The 27,655-nt window shown below is 53.4% G+C and overlaps 3 protein-coding genes across 3 annotated transcripts in view; all 3 read right to left on the bottom strand.

Annotated features, from left to right (window-relative positions):
* Window positions 1–1,079, bottom strand: part of LOC118089705 (microtubule-actin cross-linking factor 1, isoforms 6/7) — a 30,630-nt gene extending 29,551 nt beyond the window's left edge. The window contains exons 1-2 of the mRNA XM_035124475.3: window positions 832–1,079; window positions 322–441 (exon numbers count right to left, since the gene is read on the bottom strand). Of these exons, the coding sequence (XP_034980366.3) occupies window positions 322–441; window positions 832–1,053 (342 nt within the window). The 5' untranslated portion in view covers window positions 1,054–1,079. The remainder of the gene's footprint in view (window positions 1–321; window positions 442–831) is intronic.
* Window positions 1,080–1,183: 104 nt separating this feature from the next.
* On the bottom strand, window positions 1,184–25,979 carry LOC132592576 (microtubule-actin cross-linking factor 1, isoforms 6/7-like). Its single transcript, XM_088676424.1, has 7 exons — window positions 23,005–25,979; window positions 19,147–19,276; window positions 10,647–10,700; window positions 10,301–10,462; window positions 7,234–7,400; window positions 2,320–2,479; window positions 1,184–1,381 (listed from the first exon to the last, which is right to left on the bottom strand). The coding sequence occupies exons 1-7, from the start codon at window positions 23,076–23,078 to the stop codon at window positions 1,184–1,186; spliced, it is 945 nt and encodes a 314-aa protein (XP_088532550.1). The 5' UTR covers window positions 23,079–25,979.
* Window positions 11,783–12,503, bottom strand: LOC148684943 (uncharacterized). Its single transcript, XM_088675996.1, has one exon. The coding sequence runs from the start codon at window positions 12,473–12,475 to the stop codon at window positions 11,783–11,785; it is 693 nt and encodes a 230-aa protein (XP_088532122.1). The 5' UTR covers window positions 12,476–12,503.
* Window positions 25,980–27,655: the final 1,676 nt, after the last annotated feature.

The following is a 27,655-nucleotide window of genomic DNA, read 5'->3' as shown; positions in this document are numbered from 1 at the left end:
CCCGGAGGGGCTGCTGCATGGGGGCGGAGGGCTTGGCTGTTAGACCCCTCCCCACCTCTGACTCTATACTCAGCTGGGAACCACAGGGAGGAAGGGAAGGAGGGAGAGTCCAGGAGGAGGAGGAAGAGGAGCAGCCTGGCTGGCTGGGATAACAGGAGCCCAGTCCCTCCAGTGCCTCACTGGCCTGCTCAGCTCCCAAGACCAGAGGCATTGGGGCAACACCATAGTTGCTGGCCTCGTGGAGAGGCACCTAAGGGTGCCCCTGCAGGGTCCCTGCAGGACCTCCCAGCAAACCCTCCCTCCCTCTCCCCAAACACCCACCTTCAGATCAGCCAGCTGCCGCTGGATGGCCTCCGCTTCCAGGTGCACCTGGCCCAGCTCCTCCAGGTGTGTGCTCAGGTGGGACACCTTGTCCATCTCGGAGACCAGCACCTGCTCAAACTGAGACAGAAGAGAGGGCCTTTGGGATGAGGGCGCAGACAGACCACTCTGGGCAGGGAAAGAGGGCAAGAAGACTCAAGGTGGTTCCCTTCTCTGCCCACAGAGGGGGGTTTTATAGCCTAGACGTCGCTGGGTGAGACATGTCCTTCTTCTCTTCCAGAAGTCCTTCTCCTCCTCCAAGGAAGACCTGGCAGCTCAGCAGCAGAGAGTGAGAGGGCAAGTCAGGTGTCCCCTGGGGAAGCTCTCCTGGCCTGCCCCAAATACCCTGCCTTAAGGCAACAGGCCTCCTGTGTCCATGACCTCCTCACATGGCATTGCAGGGGGTTGGACAAGATGAGCCTTGAGGTCAACTCTACAGCTCTATGACTCCTTCCCTGAAGTGCCCATTACCTTCTCTCTGTCTGTAGCACTGAGCTGGCGGGTCCCGTCATCATCACCCACCGGCTGGCCCCCCTGCGGCACCAGCTCCTTCTCCAAGCGCTGCAGCCAGAGGGCCAGATCCTCCTCGGTGGAGCCCAGCCAGCAGGAGGCCTCCAGGGTCTGCTCCAGGCGGTGCAGGATGGCAGCGCTGCTCTGGCCCACGAGGAGGAACCTCATCCGCAGGGAGTCCATCTTCTCCTGGGCCAGATGGGCTTCCTCTCCTGGGGGAGGACAGCAGCATCGGCTCATTCCCAGGAGCTGCACCCCCCACCCAGCCCCAAGACTCACCCCCCCAGAGAACCCAGGGCCCATTTCCAGGAACCTAATCCTGGAGGAGCTGAGACTCCAGAGGAGCCATCGGGGTCATCTCTTGAGGGTGGGTGTTTCTGGGGAGCCCCAAAGTCACTGCCCCCCCTCCTGCCACCCCCCACTTGCCTGCCACCATTTCCAGAAGCCGCTGTCCATGCTCCAGAGCCCGTTCCAGGTCAGCCGTCTTGGACCGGATTTCCTCACAGAGGTCCTGGAGGGAGACAGGAGCAGGCAGAATGGGTGCCAAGAGACCCCCTCCTTCCCACGGAAACTGCCCCCTCCAGCTGAGGCCAAGAGGCGGCGACTGAAGCGGCTCTGCTAGTTCTGTGAGGTCTTGAGAGCCTCAGCTTCCTGCAGTGGGGCAAGTGGAAGGAGGGGGCTCAGGAGCAGGGGGGGCTTGAAGAGGGTGAGGAAGACCACAGCTGCCAAGTCCCGGTTAGAAAAATACGGGATGAGCAGCGCCGGCACCAGACTTCCGGTGCCCAGACATGGGCAGAGCGGCACCAGAAGAAATATGGGGGAATTACGGGATATTTCGCCATTCAGGATGACAGCGGGAAACGGCTTTAAAAACGGGGGTTTCCCGGGGAAAATGGGAGACTTGGCAGCTATGGAGGAAGACACTCTTCCAGGGGTCAAGGGGTGGAGGGCTTCTGTCCCCCCTCACCTAGCCTTCCTCCACCCATCTCCAGTTTACATTTTGATGTTGCCCAGATCCTTGCAGAAATGCTTCTGTGTCTGTTTGCAAAAGGGGAGTTTGTGGGTCTCCTTGGGAGTCTGGGGGAAAGCCCAGCCCCACCTCTTTGACACAGACTGGCCTCCTTTTGGGATGATATACATCTCCTCTCCAGACTCCTCATTGTGGCTGGGCTGTATAGACACACCTTAAAACCTTGGTTGCAGGAAATGGCTTCTCTGTAATTTGTTTTGTAAAATATTGAATATGTTCTGTGTATGGTTCGTTATTGTTTGGTTATGGGTTAGTCTGTCCATAGCTTTATGGTAAATCAATCAAAAATCAATCAAGAAAAGAACCTGACTTGGATTTCCCTGGCTCTGTGCCAGGAAGGTCTCCTCCTCCTCCTTCCCCAGTGAGGCTTTTGTGGCTCCCGCTGAGGGCAGCCACTTGCCCCTCCCAGGCCACCATACCTGGACTTGCTGGAGGGCTCCCTGTGCCTGGCTGAGGCTCCCATTGGCTCTCCACAGCTCAGCCAGCTTCCTCTCTGTGGAGGCCAGCCAGTCCTGGAAAACATCGGCAGACTCCTGGAAGGTGTGAGCTGCAGGAAGGATCTGCTCCAGGGAGCTGTGCCTGTTGGAAGAGAGAAGCAGCAGGGTGGAAAGTTTTTGGCGGGCACAACTTCCAGCACCAGGCTCACCGGACCCAAGAAGACAGCCACACAGCCACACAGCCCTGCACAAAGGCTGCCTTTCAGCCACAACAGGCAGCAAGGAGCCATGAGGACTAGCGCCATGAAAAGGCAGATCCAGGGCACGTGGCAAGCAGTGGCCTGGCTAGTCTGACGGATTGAGCTGCCTCTTCCTTGTGCTTCTGGCACCCAGAGAGCAGCTCACGGCAAGCGGCACAGAGAGAGGCAGCATGTTGGAGCCGCTTTGCAGGGAGAACAGCAGGAGAAAGCCGCCCCTGCCCCCCCCCCAGGAAGAGAAGGGAGCCAAATGTCAGGGCAGGAGGGGAACAGTGGTGTTCCAGGAAGGCCCCACAGGACACATGGGGAAGATTTTCCTCCCCATACGGGTGTCCGTGGGGAGGCAAAAGTTGCCAAGGACTTCTGAGACTTGGCTGAGGACAGGAAGGAAGAGCTCAGAGGTGAAGCTGCTTTGGATAAGAAGTTTAACTCCAGTCTGCTTCCCAGACAGAGCAGGGGGGGAGAGGGGGGGTTGAGCACCAGAGGGGAGCCCTCCCTCACATCCATCTCTTTGCACAAGGAAGGGGCACTAGGATTTGACTTCCAGCAAATGGTCCCCAGAGCTCCCTCATCCCTTTGTCATGCAATTTTACACCCACCCTCACCCATATGGGGTGCATGGATGTGCCCCACACCAGGCTCACAAGACTCTCGGAAGCAGGAAATCCTAGAGAGCAAAACTGAGGGCATCTTTAGCCCTTTGTTGACCTCAGAAACCCCTCTTGCCCCAAAGTAGGAAATCCTTTCTGAGCCTCCCCTCTGTGAAACTGGTTTAACAAGGATTGATAAGTTTCCAAGCAAAGGAGCAGATATCTTCGCATGAGTGAAGCAGGTCTGTGCCAATGGATTCTGGAGTCAATGTTGGAAAACATGAACTCTGAGCAGGATCTGATTTACATACGCAACCCATTTTGTGATGTATCTGTGGCGTTTTTTGGGGTGGTCTTTCTGTAAAGGGGAGGCGGATACTTTCTGAGGTTTTAAAAGATGTTACACACCTTTGCTTCTCAACTCCCTTGCATTTTTTTTGGGGGGGGGACTCTGTTTGCAAATAGACCAATAAAGAAAAGCCAACCTTGCGGATTTCCAGGAGAGGAAATGGCAGGTTGACTGTCTTTTGTTGGCTCTCTGCTGAAAGAAGATAATTATGTGGTGGTGGATGGTAATCGGAATGAAGTTCTGGCTATCAGATCACTCTGGGATAAAGAGGGATTGAGGGAGTAACCGGAAATGCTCTGGTCAAGGCTGTTTTCTGATGTTGGTGTTTGGGGACTGAGATGGGGACTAAAATGAGTCAAGTTGAGTCGAAGAACCGACACTGTGTCCAAATGCCATGTAAGGACCCTTCATGGGTATAAGATCTGCATCCTCTCTTTGTAAAACATTTTTGGGACAAGATAATTTGTTAATTTAGAGAGATTTCGCTGTCTGCTGATGAAGCTGGAAAATTTGCAAGAGCTTCTTTCTGTCTTTAAGAAGAAGGGGAAGAAAACTGGTCAGTAAAGTGTCTAAAGCAGAGTGAAAAGCATTATATATATATATATATATATATATATATATATATATATATATATATGTATATGTATATGTATATATATATGTAAAAACGGCATGTGGGTGTGTTTCCACTTTTCACCGAAACCGCTTGACCAATAGCATTCAAATTTGCACACAATGTCCCATGCTATCATGAGATTGGGACCCAGGTGGCTCTGTGGGTTAAACCACTGAGCCTAGGGCTTGCTGATCAGAAGGTCAGTGGTTCAAATCCCTGTGACGGGGTGAGCTCCTGTTGCTTGGTCCCTGCTCCTGCCAACCTAGCAGTTCAAAAGCACATCAAAATGCAAGTAGATAAATAGGGACCGCTACAGCGGGAAGGTAAACGGCGCTTCCATGTGCTGCTCTGGTTCGCCAGAAGCGGCTTTGTCATGCTGGCCACATGACCTGGAAGCTATACGCCGGCTCCCTCGGCCAATAATGCGAGATGAGTGTGCAACCCCAGAGTCGGTCACGACTGGACCTAATGGTCAGGGGTCCCTTTACCTTTACCTTTTATCATGAGATTAATCTTATAAAGTTTGCTAAGACAGATGTCACACCTACGCCACATAAAACCCCGTGTTACAGAACACACAACTCACCCAAAAGTGCATGCTGGGAAAAGAACCTTCCCTCTCAACAGCACCTTGGCTGCCGTTTACATACTAGGCTGAAGCCTTTACAGACTAGTCCAAATGGAGGTACTGACTCGCCTGGGTGGGGGTTGGGGGGAGGACGGGATGGGCTAGGTCAAGACACAGTGGGGCCAGTCACAGGGATGACCCAGGGGTGGGGGAAAGAGGGGGCGTGATACGTCATGGATCAACACAGGGTGGTGGCAGTCACAGGGATTAGCCACGGCAACACGTGGCAGGGCCAGCTAGGGGTTAATAAAGATTAAACGAACAAGGGAATTCCTCGTGTGAAAAGTCTTTAATTCTTTTTCTTATTTCCAAAATGAATGTTGCTGGGAAACTGTATCTGAAGAAGTGTGCATGCACACGAAAGCTCATACCAAAATATAAACTTAGTTGGTCTTTAAGGTGCTACTGAAGGAATTTTTTTATTTTGCTTCGACTCAGACCAACACGGCTACCTACCTGTAACTAGAACTATGGAAGGCACCACATTGAGCCGCATGAAATGGAAGTCCATCAGTGTATCTGAAGAAGTGTGCATGCACACGAAAGCTCATACCAAAATATAAACTTAGTTGGTCTTTAAGGTGCTACTGAAGGAATTTTTTTATTTTGCTGGGAAACTGAAAGTTTTCTCTGCGGGAAAATAATATTGTTGTGACTGTGATCTTAAGGTGGAAATCTTAAGGTGTATAGAGACAGGACTTATAAAGAGGCTGAGTTGTTAATAACATCAAACGCATCCAGTGTGGCAAAGAGTCCTTTGGATATCCCAGTGACTGTTGGTATTGTTCAATAGTTGATGGTCGAACAATTAAAAATGATCAGATCAGTGTTTGATGAAAGGGGGAAAGAAATGAATCAGAGAGATATGAAGTGAAAAATGGAGATGGAGAATACCTGTGAAAAGCTGGCAGGACTGGATGATGATGAAACAAAATGGGAGAAATGCCTTTTATACAAGGACGGAGGAGAAGGGGAAGATAAAATGATCTGATTTTGACATTGGTGGCGCTCAGAAGGGGAAAAGCCTTCAGTCCTAGCTCTTCTTCAGTTCTAGCAGAGAGAAAGCATTCAGTATACAATTTGGAGCAAATTCAGAGAATGATGCTACTAAATTAATAGTTCTCTCTCTGGAAAAAGGATAGGAAGAAAGGTAAACGGAAAATCCCAGAGGAGGAGAATGCTATGGCAAACACAACAGGAAATGTAAATTGAGTATACTGAACTGGGCGTGAATTTAAGGATATGTAACAAGAAAAGAATTATGGAATATTATTTCAATATGTGACCCCAGTGGAGAGGCTTTATCATGGGCAAGGATGGAATAAAGGTAAAGGTAAAGGGACCCCTGACCATTAGGTCCAGTCGTGACCGACTCTGGGGTTGCGCGCTCATCTCGCATTATTGGCCGAGGGAGCCGGCGTTTGTCCGAAGACAGCTTCCAGGTCATGTGGCCAGCATGACAAAGCTGCTTCTGGCGAACCAGAGCAGCACATGGAAACGCCGTTTACCTTCCCGCTGTAGCGGTTCCTATTTATCTACTTGCATTTTGACGTGCTTTCGAACTGCTAGGTTGGCAGGAGCTGGGACCAAGCAATGGGAGCTCACCCCATCACAGGGATTCGAACTGCCGACCTTCTGATCAGCAAGCCCTAGGCTCAGTGGTTTAACCACAGCGCCACCTGGGTCCCTTTTTGACCCAGTGACCCCAGTGGAGAGGCTTTATCATGATGGGCAAGGATGGAATAATTTACTATTAATATGGAGGCATGTTGGTGGGAATTATTAGAGGGAAAGATGATATTTAAAGAAAGAACATGAGTTGATATTTAGTACTACTGTACTAACAATAATTTGGGAATCCCTCTTGGACTTTTTAAAAACTTGGACTTCAAAGAAATATTGTTTAACAGAATGTTGTAATGTTATTTAATTTTATGTTAATGTTATGTAACCAGCAGATGGAAAATCAGAACTCCTTTTTATCTTTCTTTATTGCTTTCTCTTTTTCCCATTCCCTTTTCTTCTTTCTCTTTCCTTTCTTCCCCCCCCCCAAAAAAAGATGTTTTTGTTTCTGGTTTTTTAAAAAAATGCATTAGTTTTCTATATCTTTCTGTATTATGAAAAGCATTAATAAAAACCTGAATACAAAAAAGAAAAGCCAGCCTTGATTTCTACTATGTGGCCCTGCCTCTGTTTTTGTTCATTTCTCTGACTGACAAGGTGATGTTGTGAGTGAGGGAAGAATTGCACCAATGCCCCCCCCCCTTTGTATAACACCTTGGATTGCCCCTGCTTTGCCCTTTCACACTGCCCTCCCCATCAGACCCGGAACTGCTTTCCTGAACACCTCTCTCCCTTCCTTCAAATCTCTCCTCCAGACTCACATTTTCTATGGTGCCTTTGGCACAACCCCTGAGCCCCCACCAAGGGGCCCCCCTCCTCCTCTAGGGACTCACCTGGCTTCTGCCCCCTGGATTAGTGTCCGCCACTTCTCCTGAAGGTTGGCAAGGCCACCGTCCCTTCCGTGCCCATCTGTGGTGCCAGGGGGCTCAGAGGGTGCCCATCTCTCCTGCAGGAGGCCCTCCACATGGGACCTGCGCTCGTCCAGCAGGCGCCTTAGAAGCTGTTTGGGGTGAGAGAAGACAGAGGGTGATGCCTGCTGGAGATTCATTCCCCGTGTCTGCAGTCATGGGATTGTTGTCTATCACACGACGGCGTATGTTTTCATTCCACAGAGTGGGAAGTGACGGAGACAGGATGTTTGTGTTATTGTGTTCCGTGAAATGGGATTATTGTCCTTTGTTCTTTCTCTTTGCTGTCTGATGCGAGCGAGAGAGGGAGCCATGTTGCAGTGCTCCACGTGTGTTTATATGTAAATAAACTAGATTAGCCAAATGCTGAGTTGCTGAGGTCTGTTACACGAACTGCGAACACTCTGCGGATCCCTGAGTGTGCTGATGTGTGTTGGCATCAGTCACTGTGATGTTCGAGCAGAAGAAAGCTTTTGAAGCTCCCGAACAATTGACCAGGAGAGAGAGAACATGCCAGTCAGGCTTGCATCTCTGCCAGGGTCCTACACGAGAGTAGGACGCTCCTAACAATGCCAAGCTCCCTCATGGACACTCTCCAAGGGGGAGGACAACCAGTCTGCCACCGCCTTGGCTACAGCAACACCCAACACAGCTCCCTGGCAAAAGAAGCTGTCCTGCTCCACTCCGAGGGTCGGGAGGAACCTTTTCATTTAATAAGAACCCAGATCAGTCCAAAGAAGACCCATCAAGCCAGTTTTGGTTTGTTTCCAACAGCCCTTTTCCGTGGTCTGGTATTTAAGGGTAGACTGCCTCTGAACAGGAAGTTCCACCTGGCTTCCATGGGAAAGGCTGGTTTTGAGAAGAGGTTCAGCGGCACCAGGGTGGGATTTTGGGGAAGAGTTTCTTGGCATCAGGAGCAGTGAGGGATAAAAGGCAGCAAGTGGAAAGAGAGATGTTTCTCTCCCTCTTGTGTAATGCTTGACCTCAGCGGGGTCACCCAATGAAGCTGAATAGTGGGGAATTCAGGACAGACAATTGAAAGTCCTCCTTCACACTCTGCACAGTAAAATGACTGAATCTGCTCCTTCAAGGTCCAGTGATGGTCAGCAACTCCAGAGGGCATTAGAGGGCCACAGTGGCTGACCCTGCGTGCCTTCTGGCACCCCTCTTCGAAGAACAGGTTTCCCCCTAACACTTATTTAATTCTGTCATTTATTTTGTGGTACAGCCCTTATGCTTTTTAGTTAGCTGTTCCAACACTTTTAAGTAATAACTAACTATTAAATTGTACATTCTAACCTCTCCAGCCTTATCACATGAGAAAAGTAGACCCCTCTCTCTGCTTCTTGCCGTGAGAATGCAGCAGGCAAGAGGGGTGCAGAGCCCCCCAGAAGACTTTGCCCATGGAACCCCCTCCTCCTTCTTACAAGGCAGGCAGCGGCCAACCCCCAGCAACGCAGGGAACTTGGCTCAAGAACCCCTCACAGTAGGCCATCCAACAACCTCTGCTCAAAATTGCAACCCCAATGCAATCATAGCCACAACCCCCACCTTCACTTGCCCTAGATTCACATCCATAAAGGCATCTAGGCGCATCTAATCCGCAAAGCACCACATCATATACACCACCCCAAAAACAATGCAGGGAACCCCCTTGCAGGAATGGCACATTTAAAGGGTCAAACTGCCATAACTCCCAGTGTCAAAATCGGTGCACCACAGCGCCCCCTCATGGCCAGGTTTGGGAAAGAGCAGGCAATATCACTTGTTTTATAAGTGCAACTGTCGGCTGGCAAATGTAACAACTTGCACGGCAGCATCAACTGTTTGGCTAAGAAAATGAAATGCATTGTAAAAAGATTTGTAAATGATTCATTCTGTTAAATAAGCTTACTAAATCGCACACTGCTGCCATAATCCCCGCCAGGAAGTGTCAAACAGGGTTTCTCCAAGACAATAACTGCCTCAATCACAGAAACTGATAAGCTCTCTTGTGATGTTTGTCAGGCTGCCTGATGAATAGAAGGTGTCTCTTCTGCCCCTGGATTGGAACTTGCCAAAACTGAAATGTCAAGGCCAAATGGAAATTCTCACGCAGAATGTGTGAGACCTGTAATTCACAAAATGCCTCGGTGGACATGGTGTAATCTTGACCTGCTTGACCAGTTGTAACTCCTCCTAATTTTGTGATGCACCTTTGATGTTTTGTCCATGCTCCACTGGCATCTGAGGGGTGGGGTTTCTCACTGCTGGGTGAGAAAAGGCAGAGCACCCTTTTGTTTGGGGGGGGGGAGTTCCTCCTTTCTTTGCTGTAAGAGAGAGGTTGAATCTCTGTCCCGACAAAGGCACCAGACCTGCTTTGCTTTTGCTTTTTGCCTGCTTCTCTTCTCTCTTTTTCGTACGCTGACAGGGGAACCGGGCATCCAGCAAAGTCCTGGGGTTTCACCACAGAACCAGAACAAGTGGCAACCAGGTTTTCTGCATGTTGCTGTTTGCTCCGATTCCGGGGTTAAACAATGGCAGGACAAAACAAACAAACAGCCCTCGGACCCGGACCTGGAAAGCTCAGATCTGAGCCTAGAAAGTGAGGAAAGAGCTGTTCGGCAGTGGAATTTGCTACCAAGGAGTGTGGTGGAGTCTCCTTCTTTGGAGGTCTTTAAGCAGAGGCTTGACAGGCATATGTCAAGAATGCTTTGATGGTGTTTCCTGCTCGGCAGGGGGTTGGACTGGATGACCCTTGTGGTCTCTTCCAACTCTATGATTCTATGATTCTAGGAATATAGGCAAGTGTGGATGAGCCTTCTCCCCTTCAGGCTGAATTGTGCCCAACTCCCTCCCTCCCTCCCTCCCTCCCTCCCTCCCTCCTCATGAGTCTTGGTTTCCAGGCCCTTTATCATCTTGGCAACCCTCCCCTGCTCGCCAAGGCCTGGCACCCCAAGGTGTGTGACACAACACCCACCCATTCTGCCTGCCTGCCTGCGCAAGAGCTCACCTTTTGCTCCTGCAGCTGTGCCTTCACCACTTTGGCTTCGGAGGACGGGGGCTTCTGGTTGGCCATGAGCTCCTCCATGTCACTGACCCAAGTGAGAAGCTTCCTCAGGGTCACCTGGGCCTGCTCTGCCCCCCACACCTCTCCAAGGAAGGCGGCAGTTGCCTGGGGAGGAAAGGAGGGTGAGCTCAGATTTCGCTCTGGCGAGGGGAGCCCCAGGCCCAAAGCAAAAGCCTCCTGGCACCTGGTGGGAGCATGGCGGTGGGGATGCTGACTTGCATGACCCCGAGCCCCCCCCCTGCCCTAGAGCGTGGCTGAGCAGGTTCTGCCTCCGTGCCCTGGCCCTTACCTTGCTGCTGTGGCTGCTCCACGGCTCCAGAGGGTCCCCCTGGCTGTTCTGGAGCTGCGGGAGAAAACCAGGCACAGGGCAGAGGCTTTGCACCCTCAAACTCAGGATGGAGGGAGGGGGCCTGCAGCAGCCTCCCCACTAACACACACACACACACACACACACACACACACGGGAGCAGGAGGCTCAGGCCAGCACTTCCATCAGGGCTCAGCACAGCATGATGGGCATCCACTATCTCTGCTGCGTCGGGAAATCCCCAAACCCACCTGCCGAGGAAATCCCCCTTCCTTGCCTACTTGGCACAGGTGGGAGGGGGAGTGGGCAGCTGCTTCAGGGGAACCAGCAGCACCAGGTTTGCATGGGGAAGGGGGGGGTCTCCCTCCACAGGAACTGCCTTGGTTGCCTGGCTCAGAGGGGGGCCTTCTGGATACGCAGGGAAGGGGAGGAATCAGGCCGGGCCAATGCCTGGCATCTGAGGGTAGCTCTGCTGGGGCCCTGCCTGCAGAGCTGGATCCAGCTGCCTTCCTGCTGACACAACAGACTGTCTCCCAGAGCCCCTGCCCGCCTACCCACCCAGTGCCGCCCCCAGGCCAGGCACCCCAGGCAGCTCCTGACAACCTAGGCCTCCTCACCAAGAGCTTGGGAGAGGGCCCCAAACGGCAGGCGCCTGGGGGTGTGGGGTGTGTGGAGCAGATGAACAGGGCGGACAGCACCAATGCTGCAATCAGCTGGCCTCAATGCAGGCACCAACATATTGGGGAGCACAGTGACCAGCTCCAACTCAGCCCCACGCGGAGCCCCTCATTTTCCACAATGGTAAAAAAAAAAGCTGTACATACATGATCTTATCTCCGTCATCCACACAACCACCTTGTAAGGCGGGCCAGCCTCATTCTATGAACGTAAGAACCTAAGAAAAGTCTGCAGGATCAGGCCCCCATCTAGCCCAGCATCCTGTTCTTGCAGTGGCCAACCAGATGCCCTGACAGGAAGCCAGCAAGCAGGATCTGAGTGCGAGAGACCTCTCCCCTCCTGCAGTCTCCAGCAACAGGGATTCAGTAGCACGGGCACCTCTCTGTGTGTCACAGATGCCCCCCCCCCGAATTCCTCTTGGGGCCAAAGTGGGATCTGGACTAGGGGCCTCCCAGTTTCCAGCCCACTTTCCCAGCCCCCCCCACAGTGCCAAAACGTGGAGTAGCAAAGGGAGTGAAAGCAATGCATGTGTATGTGGGGAAGAATGGGGGCGTCCTGGGCTCCCCCCATCTATTAACCTCTGATAGGGCTCCTCCTGCGCACTCCGTGAGCACCTTGACCCGCCTGGTGACGGTGGGCTCTTTGCTCCGGTCGCCCCCGGGGTACTCGGTCACCTCCACGATCTCCGTCACAACCGTCTCCGTCACCTCTGTCACCTCAGTCACCTCGGTGGTGGTGAGGGGCTTCCAGACCCAGCCGCTCCCGTGCGCCAGCCCCATGGGGGGACTCCACGCAGCCCCCACCACCGCCTCCAGCTGGGCCTTGAGGGGGTTGCTGCAGCTGAGGGCCCCCCCGTTCTGTACCTTGACGTCCATGTTGTTCTGCTTGGGGAGGGGGCTGCCCTGCTGACTCTTGCTGGGGCCCCCCAGTGTCACCACGCTCCAGCCATTCTCGATCACCCGGGGGCTGAGTGGAGGCTTCTCAGGGGCGGCCCCCTGGCCGCCTGCATTGTTCCTCCTGGAGGGGCGCCCAGACGCCAGGCCCAGGTCCTTGAGGTAGGAGTCCTTCAGGAAGTCGTCTGGCTTCTGGCTTTTCTCCCCCAGGCAGCTGGGCCTGCCCCCCGCGTTGCCCATGGCTGGCTGCCGAGGAGACAGTGCTCAGAGCCCTGCCTGAAACAGAGGAGGAGGAGCAGGAGGAGCAGGAGAAGCCACCTTGCCTGCCCAGGATGGCACCCACAGCAGGCACCATGCCAATCATTGGGGGTTCCTTTTTCAGTCTGCAGAGCCACACAGAAAGTCTTCCAGAATCTTCTCTCAGTGGTAGAGCCCCATGTGGGAATAAGCCCCTCACCCATTCCAGTTCTCCTTCAAGTATTTATTGAAGAATTAACCTTACAACTTATACAACTACAACTTCTAAGGAAACTAAAGAAAAACTATGTACAGAGATTCATTCCTCCCCTCTGCTCTCCAGCCATCTGGGCAGAGTAATGGCCAGACACATTATCTCTTTCACAGCCTGTCTAATAAAGTAGTCCATTGCTAAGGAAACTCTGTTGCTAGGGGGGAGTTGTTGCTAGGGGCAAAAGTAGGCAAGCATCATTTCAAGTCTATTTTCAGACCCCCTCAAGTCCCAGGCCAGAAGTCCAAGACCAGCAGGACCTCTGATACTGAAAGGAAGTGGGGACAATAGCCAGACCTCTCCCGTAGGATCAAATCCCACCAGAGGATTTTGGAAATACTCGCTTCAAACATTGTCGGGGTTGGTCTAGAGGAGCCTTTGGGTCCCCTTCCAACTCTTCAGTTCTGTGATTCCACTACATTTACACCCTCCAAAGGAGCCCAGGGCGTCAAACGTGCAAATGCTTCAATACCACTAACAGATATCACCTCCCTAATCTCTGGGAACCAGGAAACACTTGAGGGGATTAAGTGCTCATGTATTTGTAAGAGCCCAGCCAGAAATTAAGCCCAGCCTTGAGGAGGAGCCCAGAAGGTGTCAACCACTCCTGGGCTCGCTGGGGAAGAGGAACGTGGTCCTTGCGGGCGGGGAGCCCTCCTGCACCCTGGTGAGGGTCTCACGGAAGGTGGCTCCCACCCAGGGGGGGGGGGCTGCACCCATCCCACTTGCAGCCCTGCCCTCCTGGCTCAAGGGAGGCTTTGCCTCTGGGGTCCCAAAGAGAATCAAAGTCCCTGGCCGGGAGGCAGAGCCTGAAGGGGGTTTGCCAAAAGCACCCAAAGGTGACTGGGGCTGAAACTCAGTCGATCCTTTGGCCTAGGGTGGCAGGAGGCCCCAATGATACACAGGAGGCAGGGAAGGAAGCTGGCGATGGAGGAGCTGCTCCCCAGCAGCTGAGCCCTTAGGGGGGGGGCACTCTGAGCATCTCCTCTGTGGCACACACCTCCCCAGAGCTTCTGTGGGTTGGGCAGAGCTCCACCCCAGCATCCTTCGTCAGCCCCGATGCAAATGAGGGGGAAGCCAGCGAGACAGACGGGCCAGCAGCTGCTGCTAACGGCCGCCTCCTTGCCGGGACCTCCGCTCCGCTAAAACCTGGGCAAGCTGGAGCCCAGCGGAAGGAGAAGCCATCTGTCAGTAGAGCCACCCGGACAAAAGCCTCTGGAGGGGGACGGTCCAGGGACAGTCAAGCAGGGCGGCCGGGGAGCCATCAAGCGGTCCCAGACAGGTGGCTGCCCACAGCCCACCCACAAGGCCATGCTGGGCCAGGAGGAGAGCGTCCTTGGCAGAGGCGCCACCTGGGGCCACCAGCCATTGGAGGGGTCTCATAATGACGGCAGGCAGAGCAGCCCCCCGCTCTGGCCAGGCCACTGACGGGACCCCCTCTGCCCGCTTCCTCCACTGGGGAAAAGGGAAGCAGAGTTGTGGGGGCTGAGAGGGACAAGGGGCAGGAGGGGGAGCCCACAGCTCCGCTGGCCCAAGCCTGCTCTTCTGCTGAGCCCACCCGCCAGGTGCCACCCTGCTTCCATTTCTGGTCTCCCCAACTTTCCTTTCGTGTGTGAGTGAGGAGGGGCAAGAAGGGATGAGTGACAGGCTGACGCTCAGGCTGCCCCGCAGGGCTGGCATGGTTACCTTCATGGCGTGGCACGGAAGCTCCCCGCAAGGCTGGCGGCAGGTCTGCCACGCGGTCGGTGGCGGGCCAAGGGCACGGCGGCTGCCTCCTCTTCTGCCCTCAGGGGCTCCTCGGCCGCTGCCCCCAGGGCGGAGGGAGAGAAGCCGTCGGAAGCCCCCGGTGGTGTGGGGACTTGGGCTGAAGTTCCATCCGGTGTTGCCGGTGTGTCTCGCCCAGGGTCCGGCGTGTCGTGCAGGAAGGAAGGTGGCCTTCACTGGAGGGAGCAGCTGCTCGAACCCAGCTTGGTGGCGGGCGCCCCGGCGGCAGCGTGGAGCCCCCTTCGCCCCCTTCTCCCAGGGCTCTCCTGGTAGCTGTCACTCCAGGCCGGAGAAGAAGGATGGATGGAGGGATCGCAGGATGGATGGATGGATGGGGGGGGCGGCCCTCCCAAGGAGAACTGGCACACGAGGAGGGAGAAGAAGGCACCTCCCAGGAAGCCCCGTGGATCTGGGCCCAGAACAGCCCCACCAGCAGAGGCAGGTTGCCCTGGGAAAAGGGAGGCGAGCCCCTCTGGCTGCCTGGCTGCCGCAGAGACCCTCCCTCGCTGCCCCCCACCCTCTGCCCCGCTGACCCCCTCAGCACACTCAGGCTAATACAATAAGCCCTCTCGCATTAACTCTTTGCTCACTGCAAGACAATCGCCGTTACTGGGGAAACGGAACAGGGCTCCCAACTATCCCGGGAGCCGGTGGGGGAGGGGGCAGGCGCCTTTGCCACGGAGGAGGAGGAGGAGAGAGGAGCTTTTCCCAGAGGAACAGCCCCCCACCAGCAGGACCCCCTCCCCCCTCACTCGGGTCCAGTCACTGCCGCCACCACAGCCCCAAGAGCCTGGGGGGGGGATGCTCAGGGGCCCTGGACAGCTGGTCCTCCGGGGGCCAGCCTGGGACCCCTCCTGGCTTGTGGGCCTGAGGCTTGCTGCTTAACTCAGGGGCAACTCAGGCAAAGTTGGGGAGGGGGGAGAAAGCAGGAAGCTCCTCCATCCTCCAAAAGGAACCCCCTTCGCCTCAGAGGCCATCACTAGGCTGGCTCTAGAGAAACTCCGTGTGAACAGAAGAGGGGGGTCAAACCCTCTGGAGAGCAGGAGGAAAGGGAGAGGTTGCTTCCGAGCTGGGGGTGGGGTGGGGGCTGTGGCTCTGACCTCCCCCGCCGCGGTGCAGGTGGAATCAAAGCTCTGCTTCTGCCCTGGCTGGCAATGCCCTCCTCCAGCCTGGAACCCCCTTTGGGGTGGAGGGAAGTCCCCCTTTCCCCTTCCTGGTTGCCCCACAGAGCCACAGGGAGGGAAGGGGGTGCAGCCGGGGCTGGCATAATCACCCGGCCAGGCTCCTAGCGCTCTCATCTGCCCTGGGCCAGCTTTTCGTGTCCTCTGTGGCACAGGGGCGGCTGGGTGTCGCTGCCGTTCTCATTCCCCGCAAGGCTCTTGAGTGCCACTACTTTTGTGGGGAAGAAGTGTGGGAAATTCAGAAGGCAGGACCCTGCCCACTCCACCAGCTTCTCCGAGGGCGGCACCATGGCTGCTGCTGCTCCACCAAAGTCTGCCAGGGCCATGGCAGCAGGGAGGCCCACTGGCGGGCATGATGCCCCTTGGCCACCCACGGAAGCGGCTGCGTGTGGTGCCCAGAGCCAAGGGGAAGCTGAGGAGCAGGGCTGCTGCAGGCCTTGGGGGTCTCTCTGCACAGCCTCTCGGGTTCCCATGGCACAAGTCCCATCATGCCCACCCAGAGGGTAAAGAACGAGCGCACACTTTCAAGGAAACGGGTCACCCTGCAAAGCAACGGCCAGGCTGACGGGCCCTGGTTCTGTCTCTCTTCACACTGCCCTGAACAGTGCCCCCCCCTCCACATGCTTGGTCTGGAATCCCCCCTCCCACCGCAATCAATATAACATACTGAAAGATACGCCAATAAAACGCCCCAAACAGGAGCCTCGTTCAAGACGCCGCCAGACCTTTTCAAAACTGGCCCAGGGAGCCCAATCCCCCCTCCCCCAGGCTGACCTGGCGCCCCCCCTCCCTCCCCCTTGTGGCGCATCCAGGATGATTTGTGCTGGGGGGGGGAGCTCTGTGCCCTGGGATGGTTTGGCTTCTGCTGCGCTGCAGGGCAAGAGCGCCCCCTTGAGGCGGCAACGAGGAGAAGCAGCACAGCGCGACTCACAGCGCGGAAGGTCCGTTTAAGCCCCCACCACCCCCACCCCCGTGGCTGCTTCCATGAAATGCTGCAAAATTCCCTTGCAAAAAGACACCCGCCTGGAGGGGCCACAGCAGCAACTGCAAAGGAGCTCAGTGCTGGGGAAACCCCGTCAGATGGGAGGGGCAAACAATTGATGATAATAGTTACAGGTAGGTAGCCGTGTTGGTCTGAGTCGAAGCAAAATAAAAAAATTCCTTCAGTAGCACCTTAAAGACCAACTAAGTTTTTATTTTGGTATGAGCTTTCGTGTGCATGCACACTTCATCAGATACACTGGAAACGGAAGTGTCAGGCCCTTATATATATATACAGAGGGTGGGGGGTGGGTGGGGATGGGTGATGGGCTGATGGGAGTGGTAAACCTGTGGATGGCTGTTAACGGCTGCTGATGGCCATCCACAGGTTTACCACTCCCATCAGCCCATCACCCATCCCCACCCACCCCCACCACCCTCTGTATATATATATATACAGTATATATATATGTGCCAGCTTATATATGTATATATATATATATGACACTTCCATTTCCAGTGTATCTGAAGAAGTGTGCATGCACACGAAAGCTCATACCAAAATAAAGAACTTAGTTGGTCTTTAAGGTGCTACTGAAGGAATTGATGATGATGATAATGATGATGTCCTGAACTCTGTGCTGCTCTGGTGACTGATTCTGATCAAGGACACCTCCCCCCCCCCCTTCACCAGGGAAGAAAGGGCCTCTTGCTAGCCCTGCAAGCCCAGAATACAGGAGCAGCCCCCCCCCAAAAAAAACAGTGCTCAAAGTGCCCACAGAACAGCAGAGAGGAGTCAGTCTAGTCCTGGCTAGGGCAACCCAGTCAGATGGGTGGAGTACAAGTAATATAGTAGTAGTAGTAGTAGTAGTAGTAGTAGTAGTAGTAGACGACTTCTTCATTGGATGTTTTAAAGCAGATGTTGGCTGGCCACCTGTCCTGGATGCTTTAGTTGAGATTCCAGGTTGGGATCGGTGACCCTCGGGGTCCCTTCCAACTCTATGATTCTATGACATTATTATCATAAAGGCCCTGCCTCTGTGTGCGTGCAGAGTGCATGGCACTGCATGGTTCAGCTGGTTAGAGCCTGGTGCTCATAATGCCAAGTTTGCCAGTTTGATCCCCAGAAGGGACAGCTGCATATTCCTGCCTGGCAGGGGGTTGGACTAGATGAGCCTCGGGGTTCTAGAATTCTCTTTCCCCCTTGCAAATGGGTCTGCCTGAGGGGTTTGGGGGGTGTTGTGGGATGGGCCAGGCTCAGGCCCTGCTCTCCCTGCTTGGTAACACACACACACACACACACCCTTTGGCAGAGAGGAGCCCCCAGCCCAGCCCCTTTGGCCGCAGTCTGGCGCAGCCTCAGATCCTGGGAGCCGGGCAGTGGGCTCTCTCTGAGCCCCCCCCCTTTGCCCGGCATGAATGAGCCTTTCAGTTTGTGCCGTCAGGGGTGCGGAGGGAGTCCATGTGCCCAGCAGGAGCAGAACAAAAGGCAGCTGGGGGGGGGGACCCTTTCAGCAGCCTGGCAGCGGCTCAAGGCGGAGGGCCTGGGCCTGCCTATGCGTGGGGTGTGTGCGCACGCATGTGCGGCCAGGAGTGAACCGCCATACACACCCGTTAACCCCTTGTATGCCGTGCTGCTACCCACATGCGGATACAAAGGGGGAGGCCAAAGGAGGGGGGAGGCACCTCCCGGCCTCCCAAGCTGCCTGTGTTTTGCTGAGGCCTCTTTGAAAGGCAGGGGTGAGGAAGGGAGAGGGCCTACAAGTGCCAGAGGGCATAGTGTGCCACTCACTGCCACATGCCAAGTGGGAACACAGGCCAGGTCACAGCACAAACCCCAGAACGACATGAGCTTCACGCAATAAAACACGGGGGGCATGAAGTGACACATGGGCAGGTTCTCCCCCTTGCCGTCCTCAGACACCTTGAGTTGCCCTTCCTTCAGTCGGCACAGGGATGTGAGCCACCAGGGCTGTGCCCTCCAGAGCTGGCACTTTCACCATGTTGGGCAGGGCAAGGCGAGTCAGCCATGTCTTCTCTGCTCCAGAGAAGCGGACACGGAGCAATGGATTCAAGCTACAAGGAAGAAGATTCCACCTAAACATTAGGAAGAACTTCCTGACAGTAAGAGCTGTTCGGCAGTGGAATTTGCTGCCAAGGAGTGTGGTGGAGTCTCCTTCCTTGGATGGCCCTTGTGGTCTCTTCCAACTCTATGATTCTATGATTCTATGATCCAGCTCATTCCTGGCTGCAAAATGCACCTAAGCAGGTGCCTCCTGTCCTTGCAGAGGAGATTCAGCATCTGGTTGGTCCCTGTGAGAACAGGAGGCTGGACTAGGTGGACCCCTGGCCTGATCCTGCAGGCTCTTCTTAGGTTCTTAAGCATGTGACGGGGGCAGAGGGGACGCCTTATGAAACTTAAGTGCTGGTGGTTCAGGTTCCCCAAATCTCCCTCTTTCCATGCAAGCTGGTATTACCTCTGTGGCAGAGTCCCGCTCAGGGAGGCCCGGCAGCCTCTTCTCCAGGGCATCCAGCCAGTGGCACAGGGAGAGCAGCTGCTCCCGCACGTCTGGGCTGCGCTCCTTCCAGTCGCCCCTCAGCCAGGCCCTGGGAGCAGAAGCAGAGTCAGACCCCACCATGGCAAGGAGGCCCCCTCGCCTTCTGCTCAGTGCCAAGTGGCCACGGAGGGCACTTGCAGCTGGGCCAACGCAGGGCTTCCTCTCCACCTCCTCCTCAATGCTCCATGGGACATAGCAGGCATGGCACGTAGCCCCCACCTCTGAGCAAGTGGCCGAGCTCAGCTTTGGGATATTCTGGCTGGCAGGAAAAGGCTGGGCACAGGCCACCCAGCCCTCCGGCTGTACCAAGCAGCCCCCTGGCCAAAAGTATTATATATATTGATATGGTGCTTCTATTTAAAATTTTAAAAGATGATGCTGTTAAGGTGCTACACCCAATATGCCAGCAAGTTTGGAAAACTCAGCAATGGCCAGAGGATTGGAGAAGATCAGTCTACATCCCAATTCCAAAGAAGGGCAGTGCCAAAGAATGCTCCAACTACTGCACAATTGCGCTCATTTCACACGCTAGCAAGGTTATGCTTAAAATTCTACAAGGCAGGCTTAGGCAGTATGTGGACCGAGAACTCCCAGAAGTGCAAGCTGGATTTCGAAAGGGCAGAGGAACCAGAGACCAAATAGCAAACATGCGCTGGATTATGGAGAAAGCTAGAGAGTTCCAGAAAAACGTCTACTTCTGCTTCATTGACTATGCAAAAGCCTTTGACTGTGTCGACCACAGCAAACTATGGCAAGTTCTTAAAGAAATGGGAGTGCCTGATCACCTCATCTGTCTCCTGAGAAATCTCTATGTGGGACAAGAAGCTACAGTTAGAACTGGATATGGAACAACTGATTGGTTCAAAATTGGGAAAGGAGTACGACAAGGTTGTATATTGTCTCCCTGCTTATTTAACTTATATGCAGAATTCATCATGCGAAAGGCTGGACTAGATGAATCCCAAGCCGGAATTAAGATTGCCGGAAGAAATATCAACAACCTCAGATATGCAGATGACACAACCTTGATGGCAGAAAGCGAGGAGGAATTAAAGAACCTTTTAATGAGGGTGAAAGAGGAGAGCGCAAAATATGGTCTGAAGCTCAACATCAAAAAAACCAAGATCATGGCCACTGGTCCCATCACCTCCTGGCAAATAGAAGGGGAAGAAATGGAGGCAGTGAGAGATTTTACTTTCTTGGGCTCCTTGATCACTGCAGATGGTGACAGCAGTCACGAAATTAAAAGACGCCTGCTTCTTGGAAGAAAAGCAATGACAAACCTAGACAGCATCTTAAAAAGCAGAGACATCACCTTGCCTACAAAGGTCCGTATAGTTAAAGCTATGGTTTTCCCAGTAGTGATGTATGGAAGTGAGAGCTGGACCATAAAGAAGGCTGATCGCCGAAGAATTGATGCTTTTGAATTATGGTGCTGGAGGAGACTCTTGAGAGTCCCATGGACTGCAAGAAGATCAAACCTATCCATTCTTAAGGAAATCAGCCCTGAGTGCTCCCTGGAAGGACAGATCGTGAAGCTGAGGCTCCAATACTTTGGCCACCTCATGAGAAGAGAAGAATCCTTGGAAAAGACCCTGATGTTGGGAAAGATTGAGGGCACTAGGAGAAGGGGACGACAGAGGACAAGGTGGTTGGACAGTGTTCTCGAAGCTACGAACATGAGTTTGACCAAATTGCGGGAGGCAGTGCAAGACAGGAGTGCCTGGCGTGCTATGGTCCATGGGGTCACGAAGAGTCGGACACGACTAAACGACTAAACAACAACATGGTGCTTCTATCCCTTTGTGCCCCCCAAGGAGGCCGCTGGCTGAATCCATGTCCCAAGGAGGACTGTCCCTGAAGCTTCCTTCCACACAGGTGAGCAGCGAGAACGACACCACTTCATTTATTTCCCTAAAGGGCCAGCCTGCTCACCCGGGAGCGTCTCCCTGTCTTCTTAATAACAGTGTTTGTGGCTGGCTCAGGGCTGCTTGCTAATGTCCCCCAGGCAACTCATTGCTGGGTCGTGCCCATGTGGGTATCCAAAGTTGGATGATTCAGGACAGAGAAAAGGACGGACTTTTCCCAGGCGGTGCAGAGTTAAGATGTGGAACTCCCTTCCACAGGAGGCAGTGATGGTCACCAACCTGGATGGCTTTAAAAGAGGAGGAGGCAAATTCCTGAAGGAGGAGGGGGCTGTCGATGGCTCCTAGCCTACCACAGTTGGGGCCAGCAATGCTTCTGAATCCCAGATGCTGGAAGAGGCTCTTGTGCTTGGATGCTGCTTGCAAGCTTCCCTTTGGGCAGCTGCATGGCCACTGGGAGAACAGGAAGCTGGGCTAGATGGGCCATTGGCCGGATCCTGCAGGCAGCCTCTTCTGAAGTTCTATCCCAGGCATCCCCAACCTGCGGCCCTCCAGATGTTTTGGCCTACAACTCCCACCATCCCTAGCTAACAGGACCAGTGGTGAGGGATGATGGGAATTGTAGTCCAAAACATCTAGAGGGCTGAAGGTTGGGGGTCCCTGTTCTATCCCTTCTGGTCAGGGCAAGAGGGAAAGAGGAGCAGGGGACAGAGCACAGCAGGCCTCCTGCTCAAGACAGTGGGGACATGAACAGGCTCTGCTCTCTGGCTTCCTGAGGACACTTTAGGACGACCCTCCCAATCATAAAGTGACACATGGCTCAATTGGCTCAGTGGCTGTCCACGAAATGGCTGCCTGAACGTTGGAGGGTCAACCTGTAAGCTCTACTCGTAAAGGAAGATTAAAGGAAAACATTTAAAAGCCGGCAAAGGGGTTTGGAGGTGGACTCGGCATAGAGGCCAGCCGGAAAAAGCCTTTGCAGCGGATGGAAAAGACAGGCTAGCAAGGAGGACGAGTTGCAGAAGAACACAAGAAACCATCCAAGTTGGTGGCCATCACTGTGGCAGCGAGTTCCACAGTTAAACTCTGCCCTGCTTAAAGAAGCTCTTCTTTTCCTCTGTCCTGTATCTCCAGCACCCAGCCGCCTTGGATGACCACCCAAGTGTTATGAAAGAGGGAGGGCAGTTTTTCTCTCTCCACTTTCTCCAGGCCAGGACTCATTCTATACCCTTCTGACATGTTGCCTCTTCCTCGACTTCTCTCTAAACTAAAAAGCCCCTTTTCTGGGGCTCTGCTTTGGCTTTGAGGCTGGAAACAGACCAGGCGGCCAGGAGCTCCTTCCTTCCCCCTCGGCTGTTTGGCATGGAAGGATGCCAAGGGCAAGTTGGCAGGGCTTTAATCTGATGTAAAGGGCAGCTTCCACTTCATTGAAGGCATTCTAGGAGCAGGCTGGGGGTGCCCTCGCCAGATGCCACAGCAGGCAGCTCATGGCACAGCCCTAGCGCTTGCTGGAGCAGCACCAGCTTCACACTCACAAGCCCCAAGACGTTCACACCTGCCCAGCAGAGGGTCTCTCCCAGATTCCTGCTTACGTCTGCCATGGAGCCCTCGATTTGGACATGCCTGCCTCCCCGTGGCACCTGGTTGGCCTCTGTGAGAGCTGGGCGATGGAGTGTCTGGTGATGCCACCTCTGACTTGAGTCCCTTCCTGGAAAGCCACCTTACCCATAAAGCTCTTGGCTCACCTGGGCCTCAGCTTGAGCAGGTACAATGGAAGCAGCCACCTGTTGTAGGGCCACATTGTAGAGGGAAGGAATCCACCCTCTTGCACTCTGACGAGCTCCACAGATACACCCAAGCCTGGCCCAAATGCTTCCAGTCCCCAAAATCTCAGTGAGGGACCCCTTCATACCTCTCTGATCCCTGTTCTGCATCTGGAGTTGGGGGGTCCGAGTTCCTTCCTGGGAGGCCAGCAGGATCCACCATGAAAAACGTCTGCAGAAGAGGAGAAAACACCACAGGGAAATGGACATGAATGCGGTCAGGTGGTCAAATCTGAAGCAAAGGAGGCTTTGCGGGCAGCTCACGCCAAGCAGACACCTGAAGCTACAGAGAAGGACTCATCCTGCTTAATGGCGGAAGGGAGCCAGCATAGCCCAGGGCTTCAAGGGCACGTTCCTGGGCTTGCTTGTTCTCGTGCAGATTTCTGCCTCAGACTTCACCTCCAGACACTTCATGGAGAATGTCTCCGAAGTTGTGATGGGTTTAAGGGCTCATTCATGTTTCCTCTTTCCCTTGGGGAGAACCGCTCTTTAGCGCCATTCGGAGCAAACAGCTATTTAGGTTTTCTCTGGATTGTCATTTGCTCCGATTTAAAGAGCAGGTTTTCCCTGGGAAAGGAGTAGGGTAAGGAGAAAACCACTTGGACCTGAGCTTTCTAGGAAGATGAAGTGTGGAAAAGCCCAAAGTTGCACTTAGCTGTGCTTTCTGCGTTGCAAAAGGTTGGACTGGATGACCCTTTGGGTCCCTTCCAACTTACAGACCTGTAATTCTGTGAAAGAACGGGAAGCCGGCAATGCGGCAGCAACAGACCCTGCCTGCATAAAGCAGCTGGAATGCACCAGGCATGGCCATATTTAAATATGTCCTTGATGTTTTACATTCAATCTTTCCTTTTAAAACTGATTTATAAAGAGGGTCTTCTGACAGGCGTATCGTTCTGGGTTCCGTCTGTCGGAGAGCTGCATTCTTCACCCACAAGGAAGTGGCCCCCATGGCTGTGGAAAGGCCGCCTGAACTATGGCTGGCATTTTGTTCACTTTGGGGCCAGGTAAAACCTTTCTTAAAAAATAATAGTTCTCCAGGCTTTTAAAATAGTGTTGCTTCAGCTACTTGATATTTTGGTTCATTGCCTCTCTGGTTTAGATTTTAGTTCTTTGTTTTGATATTGACATTTTTAATCTTCTTGCATATATTCATGCCTGGAATCTGTATTTTGAGGAACCTTTTCAAAACCACAAAGATTTACAACAGACCCTCCAACATCTCTCCGATGAAAACAGGCATGATATATTCCATAGCCTCCAAATAGGAACATCCTATTTAATACCCTCCAATATTTCTGTGATGAAAATAGGGGTGTCCTAAGGGAAAGCAGGTCATTCCAGGATCAAATCAGAAACCGGGACGGCTTCTGTAAATCCAGGCCTTTCCCTGGAAAATAGGGGGATACTTGAATGGCCTCTTACAGTGATTCTTGAATGGCCCATTTCCAAAGACTCTGTACTCTGAACTTAGGACCCCTGCACGCATCCTTCCTGGTTACTGAAGAACAGATGAGAACTTGAGAAGAGTCTGCTGGATCAGGCCAATGGCCCACCTAGTCCAGCATCCTGTCCTCACAGTGGCCGACCAGATGCCCCAGTGGCAAACCAGAAAGTTGAATCTGAGCCCAAGAGAATCTCTCCTCTCCTGTGGCTTCCAGCAGATGGTATTGGGGAGCCTGGCTGATTCTGACCAGGAAGGAAGCGCAGAGCCATCAGGCTGCGCGACCCCACTCTGAATTCAGTTTGTGTCTGCAAAGGTTTGGGGGCCTCAGACTTCTCCATTGCCAGGCAGCGCCTATCTCTTGTGACTTCCTGGTGAAAAGAGGTCACTTTCCATACTTTCCATGGCACTGCTGTTTCATTGCACCTGCTTTTTGTTGCTCTATGGTCCCTCTGGACAGCAATGATGCTGTTGCGCCACAGAGCAACTAGTCAAGCAGAAGAAACCCGCCATTCATGAAAGCTTTGGGCTGCTGTGGCTGGTCTTTCTTGCTCTCATTGGCGTATCCCAGTGGTTTTCTACATGTGTGGACCGAGATCAAGCAGGGGACAGAGTGGGCGTCCTTTGGGAGACGCAGCCCGTGGTTGCAACTTTGGATACATCCCTGGCACCTCAGCCATTGGTGTGGACATGGGGAGGAACATCTTCTCAGCTAGGTTAGCAACTGCTGGTATTATTTTGTTCTCCCTGGAAGCGCGTAGTTCCTCCATCTCTTCCCCCAGATCTTCAGTCAGCTGGCTGAAGCCATGGGACCTCTGGGATCCCTTGGGGAACCTCCTCTGGCCAGCCCCAGCCAAGCTGCCTCTCCTGATTTCCCTTATGCATGTAGATTCAGCCGCCCTACCTGGCCTGAGCACCCTCCTCCTCCTCTGGCTGGCCTTGGGAGGCTTTCCAGGTGGTCCTTTTTGTGGAGGATTCATTCTGAATTGTTTGCAGGGAGCTTTCCCTACTGCAAAAAGTCCATTTTAAAAGAACGAGTTTGTTGCAAAACAGCACCTAATCCATTTCCATGCTGCAACCTGCCTTTGCCAGTATGTGGTTGAATCCCACCTGCAAAACTGTCTGGAAGTGGTCTGAGGCAAACGTGAGGATTTCAAATGCTTCTTCGCTTTACTATAGTCCTAAATTGGCCCCTATATGATTCCCGTTTCCTTGACTGTATCTGTCTTGCAAGCTCTTTGCATTTGGTAATGGGAAATGGCGCAGGATGAGACAGGAGGATCTGGTCTCCCAGAGAGACAAGGCAACCTCACCACATGCTCTGGCATTTGTTTCCTGCCTCAGAGCATCTCCTGCTCCTATCTGCATCACAGGCAAATACATCAGTCCACTAGTGTGGCAGCAGTTTGGCTTACCTCAGCTGAAACGGCACAAAGTCTTCTCCTTCCCATGGAATGGAAAGGCTAGTTTCTCCTTGAGCCTTGAAGCAGGAGGGACAATGGAGGCTCCTGAGAGCCAGTGTGGTGTAGTGGTTAAGAGCGGTAGACTCGTAATCTGGGGAACTGGGTTCGCGTCTCCGCTCCTCCACATGCAGCTGCTGGGTGACCTTGGGCTAGTCACACTTCTCTGAAGTCTCTCAGCCCCACTCACCTCACAGAGTGTTTGTTGTGGGGGAGGAAGGGAAAGGAGATTGTTAGCCGCTTTGAGACTCCTTCGGGTAGTGATAAAGCGGGATATCAAATCCAAACTCTTCTTCTTCTTCTCTTCTTCCCCTCGTTTATGGAATTGCTGGGGGGTCCATGATGTTCTCAGCCCCCCTCAACCCCTCGCAGCATCTCCAGGCAGGGCTGCAAAATATGCTGGGGAGATAGTCTGCATGAAGGCAATGCCTGTGTGGAAGGGCAGATGCTATGGGCTTGGGAAGGGGGCTCAGCAGGCGAGGACACCTTGCAGGGGGTTTATTTTTGAATGATGGATTAACAGCAGAGCACCCAGGACTTGCTCCACAGCCCAGACTAAGACTCTGGCTTGTTCCCACATAACTAGGGAGGGAACTGCACCCCAAGAAGCTATTTTTAACCATCAGGAATGTATGTTAAAGAGGTGTGGGCCACACACACTACATCCCCCCTTCTTTGGCTAAAAGCCACAGAGTCAAACTTTTGGATTGAAACACACTTGTGAAGTTGGGAGTCAGAGGTTCTGACACACGACTTAGTTGCGGAAGTCTTTAATGCTTCCCCAAGTTGGTGACTGTCTCCTGAGTGTCTTTGGATGCTTCTAGAGGCTCAGATCATTGTGAACAGTCCTGGGGCAATGGATCTCCATCCTGTCCAGAGGTCTGTCCATTAGGTGCATCTTGCGATGGCTCCTCTGATTTCAGGGTGCGCCTGGGACTCCCTCAGACGTCTCTTGGAAGTCCTTTCCCCTTCATAGAATCAGTGACGGAGGCAGGGGTCCATCCCTCTCTTGTTTGCACTTGCACCTGTACCATCTTGTCATGCCCCTTCCAGTATTATTTTTTGTGGGGTCTGGACTGTGCGTTCAGCCAGGCTGTTGGACTGAGAGTAGGCTGGGCATTGAGGTGTCACAATGATGCCCAATTCTCTGGTAAATGGAACATAGGCAGACACCATCTGCCTATTGTGGCAGCTAAATTGTCAGCGAAATGGAGAACTGTTGAGTAGTAATCTATTATCAAAAGTGTCAGAGTTAACAAATGTGTGCTACAACTGGTGAAGCATGTGCTCACTAGGCCAAAAATGACTCTTTCGCCAGGTGTTCAGCCTGGCATTTGAGCAGGGGTCAGCAAACTTTTTCAGCAGGGGGCCGGTCCACTGTCCCTCAGACCTTGTCGGGGGCCAGACTGTATTTTGAAGAAAAAATGAACAAATCCCTATGCCCCACAAATTACCCAGAGATGGATTTTAAATAAAAGGACACATTCTACTCATGTAAAAACACGCTGATTCACGGACCGTTCCACAGGCCAGATTTAGAAAGTGATTGGGCCGGATCCGGCCCCCGGGCCTTAGGTTGCCTACCATAGCTGCCAAGTTTTCCCTTTTCTCGCGAGGAAGCCTATTCAGCATAAGGGAAAATCCCTTAAAAAAAGGGATAACTTGGCAGCTATGTTGCCTACCCATGCATTTGAGAATGTGCTGGCTACAAACATCCCCTTGCCTTGGTGTAGACAATATGCAGGCCATATCATTCTTGGGAGTTGCAGGAGCATGTGAAAAGGATCTAGGAGTCTTAGTAGACCACAAGCTTAATATGAGTCAACATGTGCAATG

Source organism: Zootoca vivipara, chromosome 8, assembly GCF_965207765.1.
Source record: "Zootoca vivipara chromosome 8, rZooViv2.hap1.1, whole genome shotgun sequence".
NCBI lineage: Eukaryota > Metazoa > Chordata > Lepidosauria > Squamata > Lacertidae > Zootoca > Zootoca vivipara.
The sequence above is the reverse complement of the archived record's forward strand: the minus strand, read 5'-3'. Positions and strand labels throughout refer to the sequence as shown.

What these genes read in the sequence shown, in the direction of transcription:
- LOC132592576 (XM_088676424.1), bottom strand. Translation starts at nt 23,078, where the DNA reads ATGGTGGATCCTGCTGGCCTCCCAGGAAGGAACTCGGACCCCCCAACT. An exon ending in CACAGCTGCAGGAGCAAAAG is followed by an intron (nt 7,401 to 10,300) that starts GTGAGCTCTTGC and finishes CACCCCAAACAG; the next exon opens with CTTCTAAGGCGCCTGCTGGA. An exon ending in ATCCAGGGGGCAGAAGCCAG is followed by an intron (nt 2,480 to 7,233) that starts GTGAGTCCCTAG and finishes CTCTTCCAACAG; the next exon opens with GCACAGCTCCCTGGAGCAGA.
- LOC148684943 (XM_088675996.1), bottom strand. Translation starts at nt 12,475, where the DNA reads ATGGGCAACGCGGGGGGCAGGCCCAGCTGCCTGGGGGAGAAAAGCCAG.